This window comes from Chlorocebus sabaeus, chromosome 14, assembly GCF_047675955.1.
Source record: "Chlorocebus sabaeus isolate Y175 chromosome 14, mChlSab1.0.hap1, whole genome shotgun sequence".
Classification (NCBI taxonomy): Eukaryota; Metazoa; Chordata; class Mammalia; order Primates; family Cercopithecidae; genus Chlorocebus; species Chlorocebus sabaeus.
The window spans coordinates 39,493,250-39,517,122 of NC_132917.1; the positions used below are offsets into that span (position 1 = coordinate 39,493,250).

The 23,873-nt window shown below is 39.0% G+C and overlaps 1 protein-coding gene and 1 long non-coding RNA gene across 11 annotated transcripts in view; one reads left to right on the plus strand and one right to left on the minus strand.

Annotated features, from left to right (window-relative positions):
• Positions 1 to 8,223, minus strand: part of THUMPD2 (THUMP domain 2 tRNA and snRNA guanosine methyltransferase) — a 69,419-nt gene extending 61,196 nt beyond the window's left edge. For 5 of the 10 annotated variants that reach the window (XM_038006838.2, XM_038006839.2, XM_073022936.1 and 2 more), the window contains exons 1-2: positions 8,061 to 8,213; positions 511 to 643 (exon numbers count right to left, since the gene is read on the minus strand). In XM_038006838.2, the coding sequence (XP_037862766.2) occupies positions 511 to 643; positions 8,061 to 8,186 (259 nt within the window). In that variant the 5' untranslated portion in view covers positions 8,187 to 8,213. Of the gene's footprint in view, positions 1 to 510; positions 644 to 8,060 lie in introns of all 10 variants that reach the window. The other 5 variants (XM_038006840.2, XM_038006843.2, XM_038006842.2 and 2 more) reach the window with 4 other exon arrangements.
• A 7,009-nt stretch (positions 8,224 to 15,232) lies between these two features.
• On the plus strand, positions 15,233 to 23,605 carry LOC119627221 (uncharacterized). The gene is made up of 2 exons (XR_005243312.2): positions 15,233 to 21,598; positions 22,715 to 23,605. It is a non-coding gene; the product is annotated as an uncharacterized lncRNA (long non-coding RNA).
• Positions 23,606 to 23,873: the final 268 nt, after the last annotated feature.

Here is a 23,873-nt window from a genome sequence, read left to right on the forward strand (position 1 = left end):
AAGAAATCTCTTATGCCCCCTTCACCTCTAATGCTTGATAAGCGGGCATAAGTTTATCAAAAACATTTAAGGTCCCAGAAATACAAATTTTTACTATGCAGTATTTTTCCAATTATATCACACAGTTAAAATGTACAATATGACTATTTTCACTGATTTACTATGAAAATAACGCATTTTGGATTACTGCATGTTTTTAAATCCAAATAAATGCAACTGACCATATATATCTCTAGAGAAGGTACCTGATCATAATTCTCAAAGAAGAAATGTGGCTTAGGACATTAAAATCTCATAAAAAAGGCAGCACACAGGTTGCAAAGAGAAGAAATATTCTACTACAATCAGGTGATAATATTCAGGAAATACAGAAAAATACACAATTAATGATCCCACACATGTCAATGAATATTAAAGTGTAAAATGGCTACATATTAATTATCAAGCAGAAAATGTTGGAGTACAATGTGTCATGTGGGTAAAAGCAACACACATATGGATATGCCATACCTTTACTTACAGAAGAAATAAGTGGAAACTGCTTTTTAATCAGCAAAAATAATCTTTCGGCAGATTTTAATTTCTTCAACATATTCAAATCAGAACAGGTGGTGAAAAAAACCTTTCCTGAAATATATTCAACCTAGAAATAAAAAAACAGCTTTCAATGTAGTCCAGTGTCAGTGTAAAAATGATATTTTTTCCCTCTTAAGGTACAGCATTTAAATTAAACATAAAAATAACCATTTCTGAAGTATCTACTATTTGTCAGGCTCTGTACTAGGAACTCTGAATAAGTATTTTCCTCCTCACCCTTATAACAACCCTCTAAGGTAGATCCTATCACCACCAAAAGTAGACAAAGGTATAATGTACTGGACAATTAGGTGTCTAGCCCAAGGTGGATATTTATTGAAGACTTACCTGTAGGCTACCAGGAAGCATAAAACATATATTCTGAATAATAGACACACACTGACATACACATTAAAACATAAGATTTATAAGACAATAACTTGAATTAAACCCAGAAGAAAACTAAAAAGTTTTAACATTATAATGCATTGACAAGCTGTAAGTACACTAAGTAGAAATGAATATGAAAGCCGACATTACAAAGAGTCTTCGGAAAGAATCCTGTAAGGTTTGGGAAGAAGGATTCTAATAAAAGAACAAGGGGCAGATGCAGAAGTGGGAATGAAAACCTGGCTGAAGTAACCTGTAAGCAACATTTGCTGTATTATGCTGATTGATAGTGTCAGGTGGATGGATGATGTAGTTTCGGCCAGCTTGACAAATGGTCATGAAATTTTGAGTACCACGAATGGTAATGGTCAACCATTATAGACTCTTGATGAAAACTGTGACAGCACTGAATTAGCTGACAGAAAAAATTACAAGAGGCATAAAGGACTGAGTGTAGAATGTGATGCTAGAGGGAGAAGGAGGTTACTGAGGTAGAAATGACAAGATACTTGGCTGCTGAAACTGGATAATGAGTAGAAGCAAGACATATGCATCAAACAGAAACAGGTTTTGGAGAAAGGATGGATACGTGGCAAGAGAAGAAAAATGAAAAGAGCACTGACTCACAGGAAGCCTAATATGCTGTGACAAAGGGTGCTCAATACCAATGGAATCTTAACTCTTTTAGGGTCAACCCAACCCTTTTAAGTCCAGGATGGACGTGGGCTCTCTTGGAGCTCTCTTTTTAGCAGTGGCCAACAATTGAATAGCATGGTTCTAAATAATCTCCTAGAACTCGGACACCAGGGACTGTGGGGTTTCTTGTGTGTTAAGGCAGCTACCATCCATGGGTACTTGAACTGCAAGGGTTTTTGCTTGTTTTGGGTCTGACAAGATCTAATTAAACTCTTGGAATGGTAATTTCTGGGGTTGCTACTCCAGGCTGATGAAAGAGAATCTCTCCTGAAGAAGCCCTAGATTGGCACCAATTAAAACTCAAATAGCTTACAGCAATGCAGCTGACCAAAAGAGATGGAGGAACAGACAATGACACTATGGGAGGAAGCAGGGAATGAAAAGAACATTTAGGAATCAATATATAAGGGGATAGTGAAGTAACCAAAACCAGAACTTCTGGTTTCTAGAATTTACTTCTTTCTTATTACATAGGTGACATTTCCCCAAAACTAAAGTATATACTTCAAAATGCTTAGAAACTTGAAAACAAAGTTTTAAAAGGTAAATTATCAAAAATTCATAAGTTAGCTGATGTAAGAATATAGTTGGTCCTAAAGCCATCGCAGAACAATTTAACTGACGAAATACTTTGCCAAGATTCTGGGGGAACAGAACTAAATATTTTACTGAAAATGTATGGTTTTAAGTTTCAAATTCTGTAAACAAGTAAAACGATGCGCAAAGATCTAGACCAGTGACTTTAACCTAGGTAGTCAGTGATCTAGATATTATAGTTACTTAATCGTATGAAGATCTTATTTTCTTATTCAAATATCCAGGGAAGCATTTTATCTGATGAGCTTTCTCTAACATATATATATATATATAAAATATTTATATTTTAAAAATGTATATTTACATTTAAATATATATATATTTCCCCCTGGGGCCAGTGGTTTCCAAAAAGAACATGACTATCAAGTTAATTAAGAGGGCCCAAAAAGTTTATTTAGAACATCAGATCATAAGAATAGTATATGTTAGTGCAGTAAAATGCCAAATACATTCTCGAAACCCAAAACTGCAACATTATTCTAAGAATTATACATTCTCAAAACCAAAAGCAGCAACATTATTCTACGAATTATCATAAGGCCTACATTTCTTTTAGAAGTAATAAGCATGTTAACAGAAGTAGAGCAGGTCCTTGAATAACACTGTTTTGTTCAACATTGTTTCATCATGATATTGACAAGAAAAAATACCAATTCCCAGCCAGGGCTACTGTCCAGGTGAACCATGTCTGCATGGGTTTTCCCTGAGTACCCCAGTTTCCTCTGACATCCCAGAGTGTGCCTGTTATGTCACTGGTATGTTTACATGGTCCCAGTGCAAGTAAATGTGGGTGCGTGTGAGTGCGCCGGGGAATGGGATGGCATCCTATGCAGGGCTGGTTCCCACCCTGTGCCCTGAGCTGCCAGGATAGGCTCTGGCCAGTGACAACCATGGAATAACTGAACTGGAATAGATGGATAAATAATTATCCTACTTGTTTTTATCAATCTTTCTTAAATGTATGTATAGCTTACATTTATTTCAATGTTTAATATTAGAAGAGTTATTTCAGCATTTACTATTAGAAGTGTTCTAAATAACCTCTTTATTTAGAAGTTTGTGAATTTTTTTTTGACTAGAAATACACTGTAGGAACTTTTATTTCAATTAGCCTATGGTAAAAATGATTTAATTATACATCCTTTTGCTTGAAGTCACAGTTTCCAGGAACCTACTGATGACATTAAATGAAGACTTACTGTGGTTTAATAAAATGTAAAATAGTAGTAACTGTGAGAATCAAATAATCCTATCTGTGAATGCACTTAAACAGTTCACTCTTTGTGAAGACAGGTATTATATCTTTAAACAGTAGGGAGAATTAATTTTGATGCTTATGATTTCAAGAACTGCTGAAGCTACTAATAGTCTTTTTCTTTAGTTTATTTCTTATAACTATTCATATTTAATTACAACACTCAGGGAGAAATAAGGCATTTGGAATATTTCATTCTCAAGTTTCTCACCTGAAAATTTATTTATATATACAATCTGTTTTTTTCTATCTAGAATTAAATCATAACCAAGTGTCTAAAAACACCTGGTTTTATGTATAACACTTCCGAAGATGAAATAACAGCTTTTATTAAGTAATAACAGCTCTATTTTCTACTAGATTATCTAAACATTATTTTTCCTTTCTTTTAAAATTCATGGATTCAAATTTAACACCAAGATTAAAAGTTTAAATCTAGGGTGAATGTGGTAGCTCACGCCTATAATTCCAGTGCTTTGGGAGGCCCAAGTGGGAGGACTGCTTGAGCCCAGGAGTTTGAGACCAGCCAGGACAACACAGTGAGACCCTGTCTGTACAAAAAGTAAATGAGTTAGGCATGGTGGCATGTGCTTGTAGTCCAAGAGGCTACTTGGAAGGGTAAGGTGGGAGGATTGCTTGAGCTGGGGAAATCAAGGTTGCAGTGATCTGTGATCACGCCACTGTTCTTTAGCCTGAGTGACAGAGCCTGATCCTGTGACAATTTTTTTTAAAAAGTTTAAATCTATGCAAAAACATATCATGATATAGGGAGGTACCAAAGTTCTCCTAATTCTACAGAGGCCAGTTTCAGAACTAATTTGAAAGTGCTAAGTGATGGGTTAATGTGGTGTTTGAGTTTGTTTTGGTTTATTTTAGAAGAAGGAATTCAAAAACATGTTTCACTTAATTTGTAAAAAGGACATTCAGCTGGGCATGGTAGCTAATGCCTGTAATCCCAGCACTTTGGGAGGCCAAGGTGGGCGGATCACTTGAAGTCAGGAGTTCAAGACAAGCCTGGCCAATATGTTTAGTAGAAACCCTGTCTCTACTAAAAATACAAAAATTAGCTAGGCACCTGTAATCCCAGCTACTTGGGAGGCTGAGGCAGGAGAATTGCTTCAATCTGGGAGGCGGAGGTTGCAGTGAGCCAAGATCACGCCACTGCACCTCCAGCCTGGGTGACAGAGTAAGACTCTGTCAAAAAAAAAAAAAAAAGAGGCATTCAATTTAAAGCGAATGCAGAGAATCTTTAAGGCAACCTTATGCAATTATTCCATTAAATGAAAATAACTATGAAATAATCTGACTTTCTGCTTAACTCGACCCCACTACCCTCGACTGTGATGACACCATTAAAAAACCAAAAATTTACATGGCCTATTCAGGACCTGTGTTAATAGTGTTTGATATGTGAGTTTACAAAGACCAATGAATCAACTGACAGGACTTTTCGGGTGAACTGACATTAGAGACATCTCTACAACATTCAATTTTATCTTAAAATAACTGTTCCTACTATTAGTCTTACAATAAATAGCAGTACTTAATACATTAAACATTATAAAGTAAAGCTTAATTTTTCTCAATATATTAATTTGTTCTAAGTAGTCTAAGTGATACATGTTTGTAGATACGTAAATTAAATATTTAACATCATCCAGGGACTTATGAAGAAATTTGCCATACAACCAGAAGGGAGAAAAAACATCAAACCTGAATCTGACAAAGTTCTAGATACAACTTACAGGATTTCAACTTGTAGGAAATACAGAGGACAGAGGAACATGTTAAACTACACCATGGAGACTCAGCATACTATTTTTTTTCTTTTTTTTTTTTTGAGATGGAGTCTTGCTCTGTCGCCCAGGCTGGAGTGCAGCGGCGTGATCTTGGCTCACTGCAACCTCCACCTCCAGGGTTCAAGCAATTCTCCTGCCTCAGCCTCTTGAATAGCCGGGACTACAGGTGTGCACCACCACACCTGGCTAACTTTTTGTATTTTTAGTAGAGACAGGGTTTCACCATGTTGGCCAGGCTGGTCTTGAACTCCTGACCTCAGGTAATCCGCCCACCGTGGCCTCCCAAAGTGCTGGGATTACAGGCATGAGTCACCGCACCAGGCTAGATTCGGCATACTATTTTGTTTACTTTTGTATATTTCTGAAATTCTCCATGATAGAAAGCTAAAAAGAATACACAGGAAATTTTCCACTGCAAGCTGTGTGTTGGAGTTACCTGGGAGGGCAGCATGTTTTCATGTTAAAATGGTATCACCTGGGCTTACCAGCTGCCCTGTTAAAAGAAAACCTTTTGGGGCTGGCACCCAGAAATACTCATTTTCAACTAGCTTCCCCAGTGATTCTTATGTTCATCAAAATTGGAAAAACACTGATTAAAATGAGGTGATTACTTTCTTAAACAATCATTCTTGAATTAATCTGTTTTGTAAATTTAGATTTTAGAATATTAATTTCCTTGATGTGATCCAAAGTTTCTAACACTCTCTTGTCACTAAAAGAATGTTTTAAGTATTACTATACAACTCATTGTATGGGAACTAAAATTTATTGAGCACTAACTATTTGCTAGGCATCATGCTACCTGTGCTATCTTTGTTTCAGTGATTACATTAATACTTTAAAGTAGCTATCATCTCTATTTTACATTCAAGACAATTGAGGCTCAGACTTTTGAGTAATTTGCCCAAAGTTACCTATCTACTACAGAAATATATAAGATCTGCACACAGGTCTTTTGATTCTAAAGCCCATACATACTCTACCATGGTGTTACAGAAATAAACTACATCCAATGTTCCAGGGCAGATTCCCACGGTAACTTAGCCTAGTGGTAAAGCACACAGGCTTTAAAACTAGAAAGGCTCCAGATACAAGTCCCAATCTTCTCTTTTTTTGTAAAATACGGAGGTAAAAGTCTATCACATAGGAGTCTTTTGAGGATTAAATCATAACATGCACATAACTTGTCTAACATTTTAAGTGCTTAGTACATGTTAGTTGTCATCACTGTTATTTCAGGATTGCCTTAACTTTGAGAGTTCACTTTGTATCAGAGCAACTGAGGTGGAATTTCAGAGATTATTTGTTCAGATCCCATTTCCAGACCTATCTATCCTTCAAACATACAAGAGCAGAATATGGAAATTCCCAAATCTACTGGCATTTAATTACTCTCACTGTCACAAAGTTTTCCCTATAGGTAACTGAATTTTCTTCCTGGTAATAAAGTTTTCCCAATTTCATTTGTCTTTAGAGAAGATGGAGAACAAGCAGAGAGTCTTTCTTTTTTCTAATAAACCTACATATTCAACTGGGCCAAGCCATCTCTCTTTCACACCAAGCACTCTAAGTCAGCATTTGAAAAAACAAACTAGCGCAGCTCTATGTCATGGGCCTGGTTTGAACGTGATTATATACTCATTCTTGATTTCCCAGCTCAGGTTTGAATCCCATCTTTGCGATTTTCTAGTTGCATGATTTGAATAAATTATTGGACTTACCTGTGCTTCATTTTTCTCATCTGTTAAATGCGGAACACCTACCTTATAGGGCTGTTGTGAAAAGTACGCAAATAAACGTAGGGTAAAGATCTAAGAACACATGCCTGACACATATTAAATGTTCAATAAATGTCAGTAGTTACTATATATTGTTGCTTTTTTAGATTAGCTACATTCAATACTCTATTAAATTCTGTGACCCAAAACACAGGTGGCAGGCAGTCTAATAAAACTGACATAATTCTTCATGACTCCAACTCTTCACTGCAGAAACTCCTTTTGTGGGCTTCCCACACCGTAGAAGCTGCCAGGGTGGAGGGGTTAATTTCATTTAGCAAGCTCTCCTTGTCCAAGAGCACACCACTCACACTGTCCCATGTACCCCCCCATCAAGATACCTTTTCTATTATACCTTCATCCTTTACTTTCAAGAAACCAGTTTTCAACGTTCTAAAACCTAAACCAACGCTTAAAAACTTTGTTCATTTCATGGAAATCAACAACAGACAACCATGAGGCCCGCAAGAGTATATTATTTTTCTGGCTGCTATTTACTGTGCGTTTAAAGTGTACTTTGCATACGCTATGTCATTTAATCCTCACAACAATCCTATGAAGTAAAATACTATCACTGTCAAGAAACTAACAAAAAGTCAGGTAACTGAACTTGGAGATCATCTTTGCATTTAAAGAACGAAGGGTTCTAACTCTGACAAGCCAGATTCTAATCACAGGCACTACTAAGTACTTTAAAGAATGCAGGAAATAACTTGCCTCAACACCTCTCTTAAAAACTTGAGCCCTGAGAAATGAGGAACTGGATTTGCTAAGCAAGGAAAGAAAGGAATGGTGGCTTCCCTCGGCCATAGCGGAAGCGCCTGCCAGTCAACCTCTGGGGGCGGCGACCGTCGCGTGGAACAGAGGGGCGCCGGCGTCGCTTTCCCGCGTGCACGACTGGCCTCGGGTGGGCAACGGGGCAGGGGCAGAGCCGCCCACCTTCCCAGGCGCGCAGCGAGGCCCACTCACCTCCGTGGCCGCCAGCCGCGCCCGCACCTCGCGCATCAGGAAGGGCTCCAGGCCGCGACCCGCGGTGCAGAAGAATCGGACGCCGGCCTCAGTTCCGGACCCCGGCTCTCCACGGACCTCCGACATGGCGGCTGGGGCGCGCCCCCGCGGCTTCAGGTCACGTGGCCTCGGGCGCGCGCGGCTCGCTCCCGGAGGCGGCGCGCAAGGGCGGGTGGTGCCAAAGGCGGGGTGGGGAGGGAGAGCCCGGGAGGGTCGTATCAGCCCGCCGTGGCCCCTATGGGTCTTCCTGGTTGACCATATGTCCCCTCCTTCATTAGGCGCACCGAAATGGGTTAGAATCATAGGTGGAAGGGCTAGAATTGATAATTCAGTCCTGTTGCCTTATTTTGTAGATTGAGGAAATTAATGCCCAGAGAGGTCAAGAGACAGCGAGTTAGCAGCACAGCTGAGGCTGGAGCCTAGATTTCTCCCTATGTAACATAATGCCTTTTCTTCTGTTCCTCCCAACTCCGTCGTCTTCCTGTCCTTCATTCCTCTCTTCCACTCTTCTCATAGAAGGAGCCCTGGTCTGTTTTCACAAAGAATTGGGCCAAACCTGTGAATCTCCAGGACGGAGAGCAAAAGTTCCTGTTCTCTAACAAATGTCTGCGTTCTGAAACAGCTCATTTCTTGCACTGCTTATTAACCATCCAACCGTAGATGAATGAATGTGCCATCTAGTTTTGGGCACCTGATTTAAATGGTTCTCCTAAGTATTTGAGGGCCTTTTTCTAAACTCTGAAATTTAAAATGGAAATGAAAATACTACTTGGGAAGCATAGACAGAATCCATGTTTCAGGATAAACAGCGTGAAATTAGCTCCGTAGCTGTACACTGAGTCAGTTTTACAGAAATGATAAATGCATGTCTGTCTCTGACAAGGGGCTCTCCTGTGCTTCAGAATGGGATGCTAAGGTGAAGAACTGATACTCCCTCACCTCCCCCGACACTCCCACCCCCCTCACCCACCCCCAGCTCATGCTCTACTGGGCCCTACAGTAAAAATTCTTCCTGGAGTCACATCACATGAGCTTTTCCAAGGTTCAATCTTAGGACTTCTCAGATGCTTCTTTTTAGTTTTTATTTTTTGAGACAGGTCTCCCTCTGTCGCCCAGGCTGGAGTGCGGTGACGTGATCTTGGCTCCTTGCAACCTCCACCTCCTGAGCTCAAGCGATCCTCCCACCTCAGCCTCTCCAGTAGGTGGGACCACAGGCGAGCCCCACCACACCGGGCTAATTTTTGTATTTTTTGTAGAGACGGGGTTTCACCATGTTGGCCAGGCTGGTCTCGAACTCCTGAGCTTAAGCGATCTGCCTGCCTCAGCCTCCCAAAGTGCTGGGCTTACAAGCACCTGGCCCTCACACACTACCGTTTTGATGAATTCTTTTCTTGCCTTCAGACGTATGTTCTCCTTTTCTGGGCTACTGCCACAGCTCATTCCAACTTCTGTATACTTTGGGATTCTGTCAAGTCTGTCTGGGGAGGACAGGAACCCTCTTTAGTTCTCTCTATATTCTGTGCCCAAGATGTTAAGTATGCAGATAGGATGCATTCCATTCAGTTCAACAAATACTGAACACCTACTCTCTGCCAGTTACCACCCTGTCTTGAGGATTCAAAGATGGGTAAGCAAGGGTTTGGACTTCAATGGCTTAGAGGATGGTGAAGTTGAATGACTTACTGAGGACACACCCAGGAAGATATGACGGCACCGACAAAGAGGGGGCAGAGAGGACTTCCTGCACAAAATTGCTCTTGAGTCCAGCATTGAAGGATGTGTAAGAGGGAGAAGCAGCAGATGAAAATGTCTGAGACAGTGTATGGGGGGTGGGGAACAGGAAGGCCACGATAGCGGTTAGGTGTTATTAGAGCATAAAGTATATGAGTGGAGTTGATAGAGATGTGGTAGAGCCGTGGGTGGGGGCCCAGTTATGTCAGTACAACCAAAGGCAGCTGAAAAAATAAAATGACCTATTCAGCCCAGCACCGACCAGCAGTGTGCTCACCTGGGTGAAACCACAGCTGAGCTGAGGCTGCAGTCTTGCAGAGCCAATCAATCTTCCCCTTACATTCCGCTCTTTCTTCTGATGACTTTTCCCCTCCAGGAGCCTTTGGTTAGCAAGGTCAGGGGCTACTCTTGTTTCAGATGTGGGGGTCATGTGCATTTGTTCCTTTTGAACTGTGCTGCAGCACGTCAGCTGTGCCAATGCCCTTCACAAAATGCTTGTGATGTGATGGAATAGGGGGAGTTCTGCCTCTTTAGGAAGAAATTAATTCACTTTCTGCTAAGAGAGTTGCCTGGAATTCTCTCCCCCATTACTCACATACTCTTTTCTCCATCATCTCTTATCATTTAAAAAAGTATCTTCTGAAAACTATGGATCCCTGTAGACAAATTTAGCATATCCAGCTGCAATTTGCTGTTTGAATATTACATATTTCAACATGTAGGAAATTGGAAGTCGGCAGGAACAATTTTAGAATGGACAGACTTTTAAGTGGAGGTGTTTTAAGAATTTAGGACAAGACTATTTGTTTTGAGATAGCTCCCTATTTTGGTGCCATTGACAATTCTTTCAGTTCTTAAAGGTGTATGATGTATATTCTTATATATTAAAATGAAAGTGCTATAGATTGTGAAATCCTTGAGGGTGAGATGACTTCATTTGGGCATCTGTAGCGAGAACACTGGCTTGCCTGTGGTGGCCTCTCAAATGTATGCCAATAAAAAGTAACTACATGGAAGGGCAACTAAGGAGGTCCCTCTCAGGAGAATTGCTGTAACTGCCCTATCAGCAGGGGCCTTTGCAAGCAGGATACCGGAATAAAGGCAAGGTAGTGAGGCCAATGAAGTAGAGAAGTGAGGGCATGAAGGGGATAGGAGGACCCCCAAAAGAAACTTCTTCACAACTTTGCTTGCTACTTCCTCTCTTCCTCATTATCTCTTCTTCCTCCCTCTACACTTTATAAATAATGTTTCTTATCCAGGAACACTCCTCAGAATTACCTGAGAAGTCATCAGTGTCAAGCTTGCCACCTCACTCTCCTGTATTCCGGTACAGTTCAATAGGGTTGGTGACAAGCCTTGACCTCTTCTCTCCATGCGATAAAGAACTGTTGCTAGATGCCAAGCAATTCAAGTGCTGACTTCTTCAAAATGCCCACTACTTCCCTTCTCCCAGGCCATTGCTTACATGGTTCCCTTTGGCTAGAGCACTCTTCTTTGTTTCTTTATTCTTCTTTGAGGATAGGCTAGAATGCCACATCTTCTATGGTGCGCTTTCCTGCCTTTCTTGTATACTTTCACTTATGCAATATTTTATACTTTTATCATTTGTTTATTCATTCATAAATACTTGTTGAGTTTGTGGCAAATGTGCCAGTTAAATGTTCCAGCCTTTGAGAAACTTTCAAATCAATGGGAGGTAATGATGACAGGGCCAAATTGCTGAGAGGGGCACATAAAGGATGACAACACAGTGTCATATATGGGAATAAAAGGAAAGCAACTGGGCCCAGCAATGGTAGCCACTTAGTGAAGTTGAATAAACGAGCTTATTCTGAAGCTGAGTAAGCCTTTGTCATGTTTTTGGTTTCTTATCTCCCTTTGAACACCATATTAGTCTATTCTTGTACTGCTATAAAGAAATGCCTGAGACTGGGTACTTTATAAAGAAAAGAGGTTTAATTGGCCCACTGTTCTGCAGGCTCAACAGGAAACATGGCTGGGGAGGCCTCAGAAACTTACATTCATGGGGGCAGAGGAAGCAGGCTTCTCTTAGATGGCTGGAGCAGGAGGAAGAGAGAGGATAGGGAAGTGCTCCACACTTTTAAATAACCAGATCTCGTAAGATCTCACTCACTGTCATGACAACAGCAAGGGGTAACTCCGCCCCTATGATCCAGTCACCTCCTACCAGGCCCCTCCTCCAACATTGGGGATTACAATTCGACATGAGATTTGGGCAGGGACACAAATCCAAACCATATCTCTGCCAAGTCTGGGACATCATCCTTCTGATGAGCCCCACCCAGTTCCTGCTGGTGGAGCCTCTTTGCTAACCAGGGCATAGTCATGTGATCTAGACATTACCGATCAACCTCACGTGACTCAGAAATGAGCCATGTAGGGGAAAAGGCTCTTTCCACAATTCCTTTTACTTTCCTGGGGATACTGTTGGGGTGTCTGACCTTCAGGAACAGCCTCATGAATAGGATTGAGTTCCCGAGGCAGAAGAGGAACTGCTGGGGTGGTGGTAGTAGGGGCAGCAGTTAGTTTTCTGGTCAAGCCAGTTTCTGAAAGCTTAGCTTCCAGATTGGTTTTCCAGACTGCCCAACATATGAATCACAGACACACACACACACACACGCACGCACGCACGCACACACGCTTTACTTTGCTTAATCAGTTAAAGTTAGCATCCATTTCTTGCAACAAGGAATCTTGATTGATACAGGCACCCACTCTTCCTAGGTAGGAGCAGCTAACTTGGTTTGCTTCTCTCCCTATGATTTGTATTAGCCTAGTCTCTTCCCCCATTCATTTGTGAGCATTGCACTGTGGCGGTATGATGAACTCCTGCCACACAGCCTCACAGAGTAACTTGGAAAGAGCAGGATTTTATACATTTTATGGAATTCAATTGTATTATGGCATTGTGGTAAAACCACAGATACAAACACACGAATCTGTCAGACAGACACATTCCAACCGAGTCAGTATAGGTTGTGAAAAAGAGAATCTACATATTTTTATGGCAAATGCAAACCATTTAGGAAAAAACTATTGTCACATACTGATCCTTTAAACCACTTAAGAACACAAAACAATCATCTTGAATGGTGCTTCTTTGAACATACAATCAAAAAGGAGAAAATTCAGTAGAACATTGCATGGTATATGTAAATACTGTCCTTAAAACAGTATTTGCTAATTAGTGTTTACAGCACTAGTTTTAATGTAGAATCAAAATTCAAAAGATACAATCTTTACGCTCTGATCTAGAGAGATAATTCTTTTTTTATATGTTATCTTTGCTTTAGATCTATAGTGCATGAAATTACTTTGATATACAAATACAGTTGACTATTTCCAATGTCTTTTCTGAAAAGTGTGGCATGTATTTAATGCATATTTCAAGACATGAGGCTGTTTGATGTGATTTTGTTTAAACATATTTTGAGCTCATAAAATTCAAAATATAGACCTTATGATGCTCCAGTTGGAAGAGAGTATGGACATTATTTCTTGGATATATATGTTGCATGAATGAATGACTAAATCTGCAATTTTCTTCAATTTACTTGAATCAGCTCTAGTGACTAAATAAAGCCATTTTCTTTTTGCAGTTATGTTCACCTCCCTCAGACTATTGTTTTAATATTCCTTTTCTCTTGCTGCGTTTATGATAATATTGACTATGAATTATTTTCCTTAGAGGTTTGCTATTACCTAACTTTTTCTATTTCTTAGTGCAAAGAAAGCCCCAGAAATGTCCAACACTAGCTAGGATACCTATGTTTTGATATTTATCCTTTTCATTTTCCTCTGTGTCTTATTCCATTTTAGTAGATGGTCATTTATTTTGTGTGTTTTCTTAGTGGTAATTGAAAAAAATAATTACCTCAAAACTCGAGCAGATGTGATCTGCAAATAAAAACAACCGAGGGTTAGCTTTTATTTTCTCAAAAACACAAATAGAGAACCTTACTTTATTATGACCATTATTTGGCAGAATAGAATCTGAAGAGTTTATTAGAACATTGGCTTTATTCAGTCAACATTGCTACTGTCATTGGCATGTAGGGAAAGTAGACTATGGAACAAGCAGACTTACTTATTACATATTTGTTTGTTTTTTTTTTTCTTTTTGTTGAAGAGTGATAATTACTTGCTGCCTATGGATATCTTGCACTATTTTGAAAAATGGATTTTAGCACCATTGAAAAAGTGTTCTCTTTCATATCCACACATAATCAGACTTATCCTCTAATGATTTTCTTTTAAAAAGTCTGAAATCTAATAATTAAAAATTACTATTTGTATTCATATTTAATGTTACAATTTTTGTAATGAGTATGAACTACTTGGCTAAACAGAAAAATAATATAGATACAAAAAAAAGCATACAACCTGAAGCACTGACTTAGGCAATCATTTCATTCTCTCGTAAAACATCTTTGAAATAAGACATAATGCCTGAAATTATTTGTTGCCAGTTGAGCTTTCAGATCAAAGACAGGTAACAATATTTGCACCTTCAATCACTATGTATGGCTTTGGTGCTGCTCTGTCTCTTTGATAAATTTATATGATATGAAACTTCTGTCTCATAAACTTCGAAATTGAAATGTAGCCAGGTTAAGAAAAATAATTTTAAAATCTGGCCCTGGAATTCATCTTAGGTACAAAATAGTCTGTTTAAGAAATTTTTTTGATGGAGTTTAGTGAGGCTCTGAAGTCATAAACAGAGAAATGTAGAGATAATTAAACTGTTCTGCATAAGAAGTCAAAAAGAGGTAGAAAATACCCTACCTGGGAGAAAGATCAGATAATGGGGAACATGCAGAACAGCATTGTGCAAAGCTGAGACCAGTGAGGATGAGCTGGCAGTAGGAGATTCCCTGTGGGGTGTTGGCTGAGAACTTCTAAGAAGGATGTTCAATGCTCAAATTTGTTTCTGGCACTGCCAGGTTAAACCATCTTTAGTGGTCCAAACTTTCAGTAAAATAAACAAACAAAACATAGCCATTTGCCTCAAATAGTAGGAGTGAAAGTACCAGGGTGATGCACTCAAAGTAAGGTGCTGTGATGAGGAAAAGGAGTTGCATCCTTCACATGGGTTGTGGAGGTCTTTCAATGCAGTACATTCAGCAGAAGCAGGAAGTCAGTGTACAGGCTGGTAAGGGGCACCTAAGCATGTGGTCTGTCATCAGGGAATGCACAGAGAGGGGTGCTGGGTCATCATTGCCATAGGATGGGGATGTAAGTCAATTTCAAATCAAGATAATCCAGCTGACATCCGAGTTTGGCTGAATGTATTCCTCAGGAGTTTAGGGTTATAACAGCTAAATTGGGATTAATCTTGCACCTAACCAGTCTTTCCCTTGCATTCATGAATTGGTCACAAATTGCACATTTGTTAGCTGTTATTTAACATAATATTTTTTCTGATATTTAGTATAATAATTTTATTTATTTATTTATTTGTTTATTTGTTTATTTGTTGTTTGAGATGGAGTTTTGCTCTTGTTGCCCAGGCTGGAGTGCAATGGCACAATCTCAGCTCACCGCAATCTCTGCCTCCTGGGTTCAAGTGATTCTCCTGCCTCAGCCTCCTGAGTTTGGCTGAATTTATTCCTCACGGACAATAGATTTTCTATAAATCAAACATCTGATGCTTAAGTGCTTACTACTTATTGTTGATAGGTGTGGACAATGCAATCTTGGGCCAACTCGGGGCAGGTTACTTTATTATAATCAGGGGTTGGGCCTTATATTCTCAATTTTATATTTTATAATTTCCTATAGGTTTTCCAGCACTTTGGGAGGCCAAGGCAGATGGATCACATGAGGTCAGGAGTTTGAGACTAGCCTGGCCAACATGGTGAAACCCCATCTCTACTAAAAATATAAAAATTAGTGGGGCGTGGTTGTACATGCCTGTAATCCCAGCTACTAGGGAGGCTGAGACAGGAGAATTGCTTGAACCCAGGAGGTGGAGGTTGCAGTGAGCCGAGAGCTCTCCATGCACTCTAGCCTGGGCAACAGACCGAGACTTCATCTAAAAAAAAAAAAAAAAAAAAAGTACTAACTTTGTAGCAGCACATTGATTCATCATGTTAATCAGAATTGATTGAATCTATTATCTGGACATTGTACATAGATTGCATCGAATGATGTATTGGCTGTCTACATTAGATGCCGATTATAGTGTAGATTTTCCAAAGTTTTTGCGCTGGGCACACACACTCCAAGTTGGCAGCTTTCTTTTTAACAGTGGTGGTGAGCTTCTTTAAATAACGACTTCCTAAAGTTGTGAAAGAGTGTGTGGACGGGGAGGAGAGAAGTGCTGTTACAAAACCCCAAGGCTTCTTGTCTGTGGGCTGAGCACACCCGCTACAGTTTTGGAAAGATGGATTTCCTGGAAGACGACTTTGGTAGTGAGCATTATCTAGTAAATAGAGTCCTAAGACACACAAGTCTATGACAAATATTGGAAATTATTGTTAATCGAAACAATCTCAGATATATTTGACATCTGTATGTTTGAAATGTATAGCCCAGTTATGTCAAGTAGAGTCATGTACTGCATAAAGACATTTTGGTCAACGATCAACTGCATATATGATGGTGGTACTGTGAGATATTATGGAGCTGAAAAATCCCTATTGCCTAATGCCATCATAGCTGTCATAACTTCGTAGCACAACACGTTACTCATATGTTTGCAACATGTTGTAACAAACATATGAGTAACATGTGCTTTGATATTATGATGCAGGTATAAACAAATCTACACAGACTGCATTGTGAGTCATAAAGAAGTATAGCCCATACAATTATGTACAGTGCATAATATTTGATAATGATAATAAATGACTATGTTACTGGTTTATGTATTTATTATGCTGTATTTTTTAATCATTATTTTAGACTATACTGCTTCTACTTATAGAGAAAAAGTTAACTGTAAAATAGCCTCAGATGGGTCCTTTAGCTGGTATTCTAGAAGAAGAGATTATCATAGAAGATGACTGCTCCGTGTGTGTTATTGCCCCTGAAGACCTCCAAGTAGGATGAGGTAAGGAGATGAAAGACAGTGACGTTGATGATCCTGACTCTGTGTAGGTCTAGGCTGATGTGTGTGATTGTGTCTTAGATTTTAACAAAAAAGTTTAAAAACTAAAATAAATAGTGTTTAAAATGGAAAAAACTTATAGATTATAGGATACAATGATATAAACACAATATTTTTGTATAGCTGTATAATGTGTTTGTGTTCAAGCTCAGTGTTATCATGAAAGGGTTGAAAGGTAAGACAGATTTAAAAAGTTGATAAAGTAAAAAAGTTATGCTAAGATTACTTTATTACTGAAAAAATTTTTTATATAAATTTAGGGTATCCTAAGTGTACAATGTTTATAAAATCTATAGCAGTGTACGGTAATATCCTAGGCCTTCACGCTTACTCACCACTCACTCACTGACTCACCCAGAACAACTTCTAGTTTTGCAAGCACCATTCATGATAAGTGCCCTATACAGGTACCATTTTTCATTTTTAATACAGTACTTTTACTATACTTTTTTCATGTTCAGATACATGAATAGTCACTATCGTGTTACAACTGCTTAAAGGATTCAGCATAATAACATGCTACACAGGTTTGTAGCCTAGAAGCAATAGGCTATACCATGTAGCCTAAGTCTGTAGTAGGTTATACTACTTAGGTTTGTGTTAGTATACTCTATGATGTTTGCACAACTATGAAATAGCCTAATGACACATTTATCAGAGCGTATTCTCTTCATTATGTGATGCATGAATGTATTTGCTATTTCAAGCTGGGAATACATCTTATTTTAAAATTTTATGTACATTATTGAAAACTGTGCTAGATGATAACTTGATTTGGAAATCTTTTGCTCTTCCTCTTCAAGTTATAGTTGGCCTTCTACCCAAACACCGTCAAAGTGATATTCAAAAACTTGAGAAAAAAAATATCAATAATAAGATAAATCTGATGGGGCAAATGCAAGGGAAAGACTGGTGAGGCGCAAGATTAATCCCAATTTAGCTGTTATAACCCTAAACACTAAGAGTGGACCACGAACTGATCACAAATTGCACATTTGTTAGCTGTTATTTAACATAATATTTTTTCTGACATGTATTATAATAATTTTATTTATTTATTTATTTATTTTTTGAGACAGAGTTTTTGCTCTTGTTGCCCAGGCAATGGCACAATCTCTGCTCACCGCAATCTCCCCCTCCTGGGTTCAAGTGATTCTCCTGCCTCAGCCTCCTGAGTAGCTGGGATTACAGTCATACACCACCACATCCAGCTAATTTTATATTTTTAGTAGAGACAGGGTTTCTCCATGTTGGTCAGGCTGGTCTTGAACTCCCGACCTCAGATGATCCGCCTGCCTTGGCCTCCCAAAATGCTGGGATTACAGGTGTGAGCCACCACACCCAGCCAATAATTTCATTTTTAACATGAATATGAAATTAGAGAAGTTCAAGGAAAAAAATAACTAAAGAAAATAAATCTTACATGAAAGGTTAAAGGAGGTGAGATTGTTTAGCTTGCTGAAATGAAGGCTAAGAAAAGCCTTAAATATATTCAATTTTAAGAATAGGTTTGTTAGCCTGTTTACAAAGAGGATGGGAAGAAAGGCTCGGGCTCAATCCCTCAAAGCTTTTTTAAACCTTCTAAGTTCCAAGGTCTCTTTCTGGCTGTCTGGTCTGCTGATTTCATTCCCATGCAGGTGTCATCTGGGTGTTCCAGAATGAAGCAACTGCTTGTTTACCATTTGTTTATTACAGTCTAAGCAAGGTAAGTGTCCCCAGATTAGGTCGTAAAAGGTTAAATTAAAGAACAAAGATAGTTACTGATAAGCTGGGCAATTATCTGCTTCCAAAATTTCAATAAATGAAAACTATCCTCTGTTCTCCCATAGGCTCTTTAGTCTTAGTCCTTGATTAGGACCTAGCATATTAGTTTTTTGTTTTGTTTTATAAATTAGGTAAAAAATACATTACATGAAATTTATCTTAATCTTTGTTTTGTTTTGTTTTGTTTTGTTTTGTTTTAGAGACAGAGTCTTGCTCTTTGCCCAGGCTGGAGTGCAGTGGCGTGATATTGGCTTGTGCAACCTCTCCCTCCTGGGTTCAAGCGATTCTCCTGCCTCAGCCTCCTGAGTAGCTGGCATTACAGGTGCCCACCACCACACCAGGCTAATTTTTGAATTTTTTTTAGTAAAGGCGGGGTTTCACCATGCTGGCTAGACTGGTTTCTAACTCCTGACCTCAGGTGATCCGCCCGCCTTGGCCTCCCAAAGTGCTGGGATTATGGGCAGGAGCCACCATGCCTGGCCTGTCTTAACTGTTTTTAAGTGTACAGTTCTGTAGTGTCAGGCAGTCTGAGAAATAAAGAGAAAGAGTACAAAGAAATTTTACAGCTAGGCCTCCAGGGGTGACATCACATGTCGGCAGGTTCCGTGATGCTGCTTGAGCCGCAAAACCAGCAAGTTTTTATTAGGGATTTCAAAAGGGGATACAAGAGGAATACAAACAGGGAGTAAGTCACAAAGATCATATGCTTGAAAGGGTAATAAAAGATCACAAGGGCAGAGAGGCAGAGCAAGATCACAAGGCCAGGGTGAAATTAGAATTACTGATGAGGTTCCATGTTCCGCTGGGCACACATTTTCATTGATAAACCTCTTAACAGGAAACAGGTTTCGAGAGCAGACAACTGGTCTGACTAGAGTTTGCCAGGCTGGAATTTCCTAATCTTAGCAAGCCTGAGGGTGCTGCAGGAGACCAGGGAGTATTTCATCCCTTATCTTCAACCACATAAGACAGACACTCCCAGATTGGCCATTTTAGAGAACTCCCCCTGGGAATGCATTCCTTTCCCACTGTTATTCCTTGCTGGGAAAAGAATTCAGTGATATTTCTCCTATTTGCTTTCTGCAAGTAGAGAAATATGGCTCTATTCTGCCCGGCCCTGCAGGCAGTCAGACCTCATGGTCAACTCCCTTGTTCCCTGAAAATCACTGTTATCCTGTTCTTTTTTTAGGATGCCCAGATTTCATATTGTTCAAACACACGTTTTACAAACAATTTGTACAGATAGCGCAATCATCACAGGGTCCTGAGGTGATATACATCCTCATCTTACGAACATGATGAGATTAAGAGATTAAAGACAGCCATAGGAAATTATAAAAGTATTAATTGGAAAAGTGATAAATGTCCATGAAATCTTTACAATTTATGTTCAGAGATTGCAGTAAAGACAGGCATAAGAAATTATAAAAGTATTAATTTGGGGAACTAATAAATGTCCATGAAATCTCTACAATTTATGCTCTTCTGCCATGGCTTTAGCTGGTCCCTCCATTCAGGGTCCCTGACTTTCCGCAACATAGAACGTTTTCATCTTGCAAAAATGAAACTCTATGCCCATTGAAAAATAACTCTCCATTCATCCCTTCTCCAAGCCCCTGTTATGTTGGGTTTTGATGGATTTTCTTCACATATTTATCTCCCCACATTAGATTCCAACTTATGGAATTTGCCCCTTTTTTTTCCCCACGTGCCTATGACTTAGTAGGTTTGTAATAAGTGTCTACTGAAAAAATGTGAGCATGAACAACTGAATGAGTCTTTTCAAGTAGAGGTGTGGTAATGTATCCAGAGTTGGCTCCTGTCAGTGGGTTCTTGGTCTTGCTGCCTTCAAGAATGGAGCCATGGACCTTCGCAGTGAGTGTTATAGCTCTTAAAGATGGCACAGACCCAATGAGTGAGCAGCAGCATGGTTTATTGTGAAGAGCAAAAGGACAAAGCTTCCACAGTGTGGAAGGGGACCCACGCAGATTGCCACTGTTGACTGGGGTGGCCAGCTTTTTTTCCCTTATTGTCCCCTCCCATGTTCCGTTTCTGTCCTATCAGAGTGCCCTTTTTTCAGTCCTCCCCACGATTGACTACTTTTAGAATCCTGCTAATTGGTGCATTTTACAGAGTGCTGATTGGTGCATTTTACAGAGCTCTGATTGGTACATTTTACAGAGTGCTGATTGGTACATTTTACAGAGCATTGATTGGTGTGTTTTACAATCCTCTTGTAAAACAGGAAAGATCCCCAAGTCCCCACTCGACCCAGGAAGTCCAACTGGCCTCACCTCTCAGTAATAATAACAAATTGAAGGTGTGACTGGCACTGTTTTTTGCTTTCTTAACCCTTCCCCTTTACTTCTGTTTTTAACAAAACCCAGATTTCACTCATGATGACAATGTGCCTATCCCTCGCAATGATTCTTGGGTGGTCTGGCCTGCCTGAATGATATAATCATCCAGATAGCTTTTAAAAATACAGATTCCTACTTTCCTTCCATGAATCTAATTTAATTGGTCAGAGGTGGGGCCTAGGCATTAAGAATTTAAAAATCTCCCACAAGGGTAGACAATCATTATCAGGCAATTGTGTTCTCTACCAGATATTTGCTTCCTAGGGTTTTTAATCCCCATGGATGGTCATGTTACCTGGTTCTGGTCAATGAAACTTTGCTGGATTTTCTGGAAAACTTTTTGCTTTTCTTCTGAAAGGAACAGATGTCAGGAAAACCAATGTTGCATCACCTGCTTCTTTTCTGTCTTGAGTGCAGTTATGAAGCCTTATGCAGTGGCAGCCATCTTGTAACCATGAGGCACTTTACTAAGCAAAAAGAGAAAAAAAGAAAACAAAACAAAGCAAAACAAGGTAAGAATGGGAAGCAGAAAGTTGGACAGAGCCTGGACCCTAAATAACATGGTCGAACCCTGGGCATGTCTACCTTTTCTTGTTAAGTAAACAATGTCGTTATAGTTTAATCTCCTCAAACCTTCTATTTTTACTTGCTTACAAAAGCATTCTGATCTGAAACAAAGAATATTCTGCACCAAGCTCATAGACTGAATGCAGATACATCCCTGGGATGAAATGGTTTTGAGAAAACCTGGCCAACGCTCTATAGCTATTTGCCCAAAGGTATAACAGTTATTACAAAAGTCCGTGCTATTTCTCATGAGACATTCCCTGAGGCCATTATCAAAAACAGACCGAGGTTGGATATATTATAATTCTTACTCAGTTTTGCATTTATAGTTTTATATTTGTAGTTATTAATATAAGTATGGTAGAAGGGCATATCTAATTTTTAAAAAAATAACATTCATGCATTGAACAATTAGTGAGCATCCACTCTGTGACAGGTACTGTTTTAGCTAAGCATACAGAAAACATCAGTAAACAAAACAAATATTCCTGTCCTTAAAAAATCCCTGTGGCATTTATATTCTAATTGGGGGTAAAGGGAGGTAAGAAAATAAAGACATGTGGTGTGTTAGAAGGTGAAAATGCAAGAAACAAACAAATAAAAAACCAAAATAAAATCTGAGGAGGCTAAGGGTTATCAGAAATGTAGGAAAGAGAACGGTTTACAATTTTAAGTCAGGTGGAGAGGGTAGCCCTTACTCACAAGATTTTACTTTTGACACATCTTTAAATACTGGGATAAAAACATAAAGAATCAAATGATATAATCTTAAATACTAGTTTCATTTTCTGAATACATAATATAATATAGCCATATGTTCTGCAAAGGGCAAATAAAGTTTAAATCTGTTAAACACAGATAAGGGAAAAAACTATGATCCTTGATTGTGCTAAGATAATAAGTCCGCCTATCTACCTCATATTCTCATTAGACATTTCATGGTGCATAATTTTTGAAAACTAAACATTGGTATGATCTTCTGCAGTTTGCATTTACGAATTAAAAACAATGTTTTTTTTTTTTTTTTTTTTTTTTTGCAAATAATAATTTGTTTGTTCTAGGTACTGGCAATATGGTGGTGAACAAGCCTAAAGAGGCCCACGCTCATGGAGTTAAAAGGGCATTGCAATGGCAACATGTTGCTCTTTGGGAATAGGAAAACGATACAACCAGTAGTGGGCATTCCTGCGACCTCTGACAGGTGCCACTCTTGTTACTCTTGGCTTTCTGTTTTCCTTTGGTAGATTTAAAAGTAGTTTTGTGAATTCTCAGGAAAACCCCACAACCAGGAATGCCAACAGTTGGGAAAGAAGCAGATGTAAGAGTTAGTTTCTCCATAGAGTTTTCCTAATATTTTACCTCGATTAATTGCTTGCGATATTTATAAAAATCATATACATAAGTTATCGATTTCTGTGTAAAATATTTTAAGAGGTTTTTAACAATTACCCTGAGACAATGGTAAAAAGCTAATTATTTAAAGAAATGCCAAGGCCTTCATAGTCCTGGGCTTGAATATTATTGATATTTAATTATTGTCATCTTAATATAAAGGTTCTTATGAGGAGCCCACTGGGGTAAATGCTTTACTAGCTCCCCTTTGGCTTCTTTTTATAAAAAAGTGTTTTCAAAATGTACTTGGGGGATGAGGAATAGAACAAACACCAAAAACCAAAAAGAAGGTTATTCTTTTCCCAAAATAACCATGACGGCGGACACAGATTCACCTTCAGCCAAATCACAGCAGTATATGGGGGTCCCCACGTCTTCTTTAGGGCACCTGGTAATCATATGATATTACTTATTTAAAAAACTTATGCAGAACAAACAGTCTCTAGAGGTGAGGGCCTTCAGGGGAAATTGTCTAAGGACAGTTGGTGTTTCATGGCTATGTGTTTTCAGCCCAATTTGTTGTTATGAAGAGAGAAGAGAATAAAAAATGTTCTGTTTAACCTTCTCTGTGTTCTGTTTTCATCCCTGAGTTTTTATGATGGCCTTGTGGTCTGAAGTTTTATGATACAAAATGAAAACTGTTTATTTTACTCAGGCTTCAACATCTGACAGAGGCAAATCATCCAATCTCATATCCTAGATAAGGTGTAAACAGAACTTTGATAAGATACAATCTGAAGAACAAGTTTCAAAAATAGTAATTGCCACTGGAAACAGTTTTTTATAAGCGTCTTCCTGTTTATTCCATTTGATTGCATTAGCGCTAGC